Source organism: Salvelinus sp. IW2-2015, unplaced genomic scaffold, assembly GCF_002910315.2.
Source record: "Salvelinus sp. IW2-2015 unplaced genomic scaffold, ASM291031v2 Un_scaffold2599, whole genome shotgun sequence".
In the NCBI taxonomy this organism is placed as follows: domain Eukaryota; kingdom Metazoa; phylum Chordata; class Actinopteri; order Salmoniformes; family Salmonidae; genus Salvelinus; species Salvelinus sp. IW2-2015.
The window spans coordinates 42,359-49,728 of record NW_019943907.1 but is presented as its reverse complement, the minus strand read 5'-3'; the positions used below and the strand labels follow the sequence as shown (position 1 = coordinate 49,728).

The 7,370-nt window shown below is 42.7% G+C and overlaps 1 protein-coding gene across 1 annotated transcript in view; it reads right to left on the bottom strand.

The window, feature by feature from the left end:
• Positions 1 to 7,370, bottom strand: part of LOC112074350 (serine/threonine-protein kinase SMG1) — a 59,714-nt gene that overhangs the window by 43,212 nt on the left and 9,132 nt on the right. Inside the window, exons 4-5 of the mRNA XM_070440482.1 lie at positions 976 to 1,126; positions 506 to 647 (exon numbers count right to left, since the gene is read on the bottom strand). Coding sequence (XP_070296583.1) covers positions 506 to 647; positions 976 to 1,126 — 293 coding nt within the window. The remainder of the gene's footprint in view (positions 1 to 505; positions 648 to 975; positions 1,127 to 7,370) is intronic.

The following is a 7,370-nucleotide window of genomic DNA, read 5'->3' as shown; positions in this document are numbered from 1 at the left end:
TTCCATGGTGTTTATACTTGCGTACTATTGTTTGTACAGATGAATGTGGTACCTTCAGGCGTTTGGAAATTCCTCCAAGGATGAACCAGCTTGTAGAGGTCTACAATTTTTTTTCTGAGGTCTTGGCTGATTTCTTTTGAGTTTCCCAATATGTCAAGCAAAGAGGCACTGAGTTGAAGGTAGGCCTTGAAATACATCACAGGTACACCTCCAATTGACTCAAATGATGTCAATTGGCCTATCAGAAGCTTCTAAAGCCATAACATAATTTTCTGGAATTTTCCAAGCTGTTTAAAGGCACAGTCAACTGTTTAAAGGCACAGTCAAGTGTATGTAAACTTCTGACCCACTGGAATTATGATACAGTGAATTATAAGTGAAATAATCTATACGTTAAGAATTGTTGGAAAATTACTTGCACAAAGAAGATGTCTAACCGACTTAATAACTAACTAAGTGTATGTAAACTTCCGACTTCAACTGTAGATACGATTGATGACCTCACCACTTTGTTGTCAGAGTGAGTGATGAACTCCGCGAGCTGTCTGACGGTGGCCAGCCGGCGGTCCCTGTCCTCCTCACGGGACACACGGCGCAGGAGGTTGGACAGGCGAGACTCATCAGAGTGAGACATCCCTCTGTCTGTAAGGGTGGGGACACAGAGAGAGGGATGGAAAGAACAAGAAAGAGGAGAGTGGGCGGGATGTAAGAGAGATGGAGAAAAGATTGAAAGAGGGAATGGAGAGATGAAATGGTGATCAGAAAAAGCATTCAGCAATGTTCCATTATATCTCAGAGAACCAAGTAGTGGTTTCCAAACCATCCTCAGAACCCCCAGACGTCCCAGGGATTTGATCCACAGCACCTGATTCAACTGGTCAACTAATCATCAAGACCTCGACTAGGTGAATCAGGTGTATTAAGTCTGGGAGAGGTTTGACGACAGCCCCCGGTGTAGACTGTATTCTCACCGGTGGATTCCTCATGTCCTTAGAAGCTAAAGCACGGTTTCCATGCTGCTGAAAAGTGTTCAAATCGCCGGTCGCATCGTTGATCCTCAACTCTTGCCCCAACGACTTCCAACCAAAAGTATCATCACTAGACCCTCCTGCAGCTTCATATCCTCCTGGAGGGGGTGGAGACACAGAGAGAGGGGGAACATGAGAGGGGAGAGAAGGAGAGAGGAAGAGAGTGGAGAGCGTTAGTCTTCCACCAGAAAGCATACGGTGTTAGCTCACCAGAACCAGTGTTCTGGTTATACAGCCAACGAAGCACAGGAAACCAGCACCATCATTACTGCTGTATGAGCCCATGGATGAAGTCCAAACACAATGAAAGATGGAACAGGTGGTCATTCCACTCAGCAGTCTCAGAAGTAACAGTTCCTGTCACTATGAATAAACGCGTGGCTGCACCAGAGATGCCACTCTTTCGCACTACTTTGACCAGGGCCCGTATCCACCAAGCGTCTCAGAGTGCCGATCTAGGATCAGTTTAACCTTTTTGATCATAATGACATGATATAACGGACGGAGCCTGATCTAGATCATAATGAACATGATTATAACGGACAGGAGGACCTGATCCTAGATCATAATGAACATGATTATAGCGGACAGGAGGACCTGATCCTAGATTATAATGAACATGATTATAGCGGACAGGAGGACCTGATCCTAGATCATAATGAAATATGATTATAACGGACAGGGAGACCTGATCCTAGATCATAACGGACAGGGGACCTGATCCTGATCATAATGAACATGATTATAGCGGACAGGAGGACCTGATCCTAGATCATAATGAACATGATTATAGGACAGGAGGACCTGATCCTAGATATAATGAACATGATATAGCGGACAGGAGTACCTGATCCTAGATTATAATGAACATGATTATAGCGGACAGGAGGACCTGATCCTAGATTATAATGAACATGATTATAACGGACAGGAGGACCTGATCCTGATCATAATGAACATGATTATAGCGGACAGGAGGACCTGATCCTAGATTATAATGAACATGATTATAACGGACAGGAGGACCTGATCCTAGATCATAATGAACAGATCCTAAATCAGCACACCTACTCTGAGATGTAGAAGAAATTGTCAGACTCCAGCCACCCAAGTCACAGACAGTTCTCTCTGCTATCGCACGGCAAGCGGTACCGATGCACCAAGTCTGGAACCAACAGGACCCTGAACAGCTTCTACCCCCAAGCCATCAGACTGCTAAATAGTTAGTTAAACAGTTAACCAAGTCATCAGACTGATAAATAGTTAGTTAAATAGTTAACCAAGTCATCAGACTGATCAATAGTTAGTTAAATAGTTAACCAAGTCAACAGACTGATAAATAGTTAGTTAAATAGTTAACCAAGTCATCAGACTGATAAATAGTTAGTTAAATAGTTAACCAAGTCATCAGACTGATCAATAGTTAAATAATAGAACACAGACTATCCGTATTGACCATTTTTACACTAACTATTTTGACTCATCACATACGCTGCTGTTACTGTTTATTATCTATTCTGTTGCCAACTCACTTTATCCCTACCTATATGTACACATCTACCTCCATTACCTCGTACCCCTGCACACTGACTCTGTACTGGTATCCCCTGTATAAAGCCAAGTTTTCATTGACTCTGTACTGGTACTGCGTGTATATAGCCACGTTATCATTGACTAGGTACTGGTACCCTGTGTATATAGCCAAGTTATCATTGACTTGGTACTGGTATCCCATGTATATAACCAAGTTACTATTGACTCGGTACTGGTCAATCAATCAAGTTTATTTTATATAGCCCTTCGTACATCAGCTAATATCTCGAAGTGCTGTACAGAAACCCAGCCTAAAACCCCAAACAGCAAGCAATGCAGGTGTAGAAGTACTGGTAACCCCTGTACATAACCAAGTTATCATCTAGGTACTGGTACGCCATGTATATAGCCAAGTTATCATCGACTAGGTACTGGTACCCCGTGTATATAGCCAAGTTATCATCGACTAGGTACTGGTACCCCGTGTATATAACCAAGTTATCATCGACTAGGTACTGGTACCCCGTGTATTTTGACTGGGTACTAGTAACACGTGTATATAGCCATGTTATCATTGACTGGGTACTAGTAACACGTGTATATAGCCATGTTATCATTGACTGGGTACTAGTAACCCGTGTATATAGCCAAGTTATCATTGACTGGGTACTAGTAACCCGTGTATATAGCCAAGTTATCATTGACTGGGTACTGGTAACCCGTGTATATAGCCAAGTTATCATTGACTGGGTACTGGTAACCCGTGTATATAGCCAAGTTATCATTGACTGGGTACTGGTAACCCGTGTAATATAGCCAAGTTATCATTGACTGGGTACTGGTAACCGCGTGTATATAGCCAAGTTATCATTGACTGGGTACTGGTAACCGTGTATATAGCCAAGTTATCATTGACTGGGTACTGGTAACCCGTGTATATAGCCAATTATCATTGACTGGGTACTGGTAACCCGTGTATATACCAATTATCATTGACTGGGTACTGGTAACCGTGTATATAGCCAAGTTATCATTGACTGGGTACTGGTAACCCGTGTATAGACCAAGTTATCATTGACTGGGTACTGGTAACCCGTGTATATAGCAAGTTATCATTGATGGGTATGGTAACCGTGTATATAGCCAAGTTATCATTGACTGGGTACTGGTAACCCGTGTATATAGCCAGTTATCATTGACTGGGTACTGGAAAACCCGTGTATATAACCAAGTTATCATTGACTGGGTACTGGTAACCCGTGTATATAGCCAAGTTATCATTGACTGGGTACTGGTAACCCGTGTATATAGCCAAGTTATCATTGACTGGGTATGGTAACCGTGATATAGCCAAGTTATCATTGACTGGGTACTGGTAACCGTGTATAACCAAGTTATCATTGACTGGGTACTGGTAACCCGTGTATTAGCAAGTTTATATGACTGGGTACTGGTAACCCGTGTATATAGCCAAGTTATCATTGACTGGGTACTGGTAACCCGTGCTATATAGCCAAGTTATCATTGACTGGGTACTGGTAACCCGTGTTATACCAAGTTATCATTGACTGGGTACTGGTAACCCGTGTATATAGACCAAGTTATCATTGACTGGGTACTGGTAACCCGTGTATATAGCCAAGTTATCATTGACTGGGTATGGTAACCCGTGTATATTACCAAGTTATCATTGACTGGGTACTGGTAACCCGTGTATATAGCCAAGTTATCATTGACTGGGTACTGGTAACCCGTGTATATAGCCAAGTTATCATTGACTGGGTACTGGTAACCCGTGTATAACCAAGTTATCATTGACTGGGTACTGGTAACCCGTGTTATATAGCCAAGTTATCATTGACTGGGTATGGTCAACCGTGTTAACCAAGTTATCATTGGACTGGGTACTAGTAACACGTGTATATAGCCATGTTATCATCGACTCGGTACTGGTAACACGTGTATATAGCCATGTTATCATTGACTGGGTACTGGTAACACGTGTATATAGCCAAGTTATCGTTACTCATTGTGTATTAATTCCTTGTGTTATTATTTTTCTCTCTTCATTTTTGGGAAGGGCTCGTTAGAAAGCATTTCACTGTTAGTCTACATCTGTTGTTTCGAAAGCATGTGACAAAACATTTTAACATGCTTTGTGGATACAGGGCCAGGACACCTACAACACCGATGTCACAGGAAGGCCATAAAGATCATCAAGGACAACAACACCCGAGCCACTGCCTGTTCACCCGCTATCATCCAGAAGGCGAGGTCAGTACAGGTGCATCAAAGCAGGGACCGAGAGACTGAAAAACAGCTTCTATCTCAAGGCCATCAGACTGTTAAACAGCCACCACTAGCATTGAGTGGCTGCTGCCAACATACTGACTCAACTCCAGCCACTTTAATAATGGGAATTAATGGAAATTGATCAAAAATGTATCACTAGCATCTACTGCATCTTGCCATCTTTATGTAATACATGTACCACTAGCCATTGAAACTATGCCACTTTTATGTTTACATACCCTACATTACTCATCTCATATGTATATACTGTACTCGATACCATCTACTGCATCTTGCCTATCCCGTTCTGTACCATCACTCATTCATATATCTTTATGTACATATTCTTTATCCCTTTACACTTGTGTTTGTATAAGGTAGTAGTTGTGGAATTGATAGGTTAGATTACTTGTTGGTTATTACTGCATTGTCGGAACTAGAAGCACAAGCATTTCGCTACACTCGCATTAACATCTGCTAACCATGTGTATGTGACAAATAAAATTTGATTTGGTAACGACTGGCTAATGTGAACAACAATCCCAACGCGGCTTTTTAACGTTCAGAAACTTAAATAACCATCACTTTGCGATACGGCTTTTGAAACATATGGCCTCATCTTTCACAGCGAGAAAGAATCCTTCAAATAAAATAATAACTTACTATCCACGAAGCACGTTAAAATGTTATTTGTCACATGCTTCGTAAACAGATGTAGACTACCAGTGGTAGCACAGATCCATAACAGCTATCTGACTAAACCACACTTCCCCAGTTAGCTTACACACAGGTGTTAGGAGCGCAGTAGATGGCTAATTAGCACAGATCCATACAGCTATCTGACTAAACCACACTTCCCCAGTTAGCTTACACACAGGTGTTAGGAGCGCAGTAGATGGCTAATTAGCACAGATCCATACAGCTATCTGACTAAACTACACTTCCCCAGTTAGTTTACACACAGGTGTTAGGAGCGCAGTAGATGGCTAATTAGCACCGATCCATACAGCTATCTGACTAAACTACACTTCCCAGTTAGCTTACACACAGGTGTTAGGAGCGCAGTAGATGGCTAATTAGCACAGATCCATACAGCTATCTGACTAAACTACACTTCCCAGTTAGCTTACACACAGGTGTTAGGAGCGCAGTAGATGGCTAATTAGCACCGATCCATACAGGCTTATCTGACTAAACTACACTTCCCCAGTTAGCTTACACACAGGTGTTAGGAGCGCAGTAGATGGCTAATTAGCACAGGTGGTCAAGCTCGGTCTTCCGTCAGTTTTCTGTAAACAAGCGTTGTAATATGGAGATATGGCCGTGAGGGAACACTAACCCTAAGTAGTAGTAGTAATAGTAGTAGAGAGAATAGGGTGCCATTGGGCCCTGGTCTAAAGTAGTGCACTACATAGGGAATAGGGTGCCATTGGGTCCTGGACTAAAGTAGTGCCCTACATAGGGAATAGGGTGCCATTTGAGACACAGCCTCCTCTACCATGAGGACAGATATCTGTGGGGGAACCCGGGGATTCACGGTGCTTTCCTTCTTCCAGATGCCTGGGACAGATACGCACTACAGGCGTATCTAAAGCGACGAGAGGTCGCTTTCTCTTTCACTTCAACAGAAACATTAAGCCGAGTCTGAGGACCCAGGAAGGAAAGAGGGAGAGAAGCTGGATGAGTCCTAAAGACACCACTACCAGTTTATTAGTCATTTACACAGAACACACAGGGAGTCTACAGTCCAATGACATGATGACTACAGGTTCACCTCTGGACAATGTGACCACAACAATAGATACACTAATACAAATAGGCTCCAGGTCTAAAGCAGTGCACTATATATCAAATCAAACTTTATTTGTCACATGCGCCGAATACAACAAGTGTAGACCTTACAGTGAAATGCTTACTTACAAGCCCTCAACCAACACTGCAGTTCAAGAAAAGTTAAGAAATTTACCAAATAAACTAGTAAAAAATAAAAAAACACAATAACATAACGAGGCAATTGTACATGTAGGTAGGGGTGAAGTGACTATGCATAGATATAGGGAATAGGGTGCCATTGGGCCCTGGTCTAAAGTAGTGCACTATATAGAGAATAGGGTGTAATTTCACACACAGCCGCTGTCAGGTGTGTCAGCATTTACTGCTAAACTAACCCCATAATAACCCAAGCCTGGTCTCATGTACTGCTAACCTGACCCCATAATAACCCAAGCCTGGTCTCATGTACTGCTAAGCTAAACTAACCCCATAACAACCCAAGCCTGGTCTCATGTGCTGAACCTGACCCATAATAACCCAAGCTGGTCTCATGTACTGCTAACCTGACCCCATAACAACCCAAGCCTGGTCTCATGTACTGCTAAACTAACCCCATAACAACCCAAGCCTGGTCTCATTACTGCTAAACTAACCCATAACAACCCAAGCCTGGTCTCATGTACTGCTAACTGACCCCATAACAACCCAAGCCTGGTCTCATGTATTGCTAACCTGACCCCATAA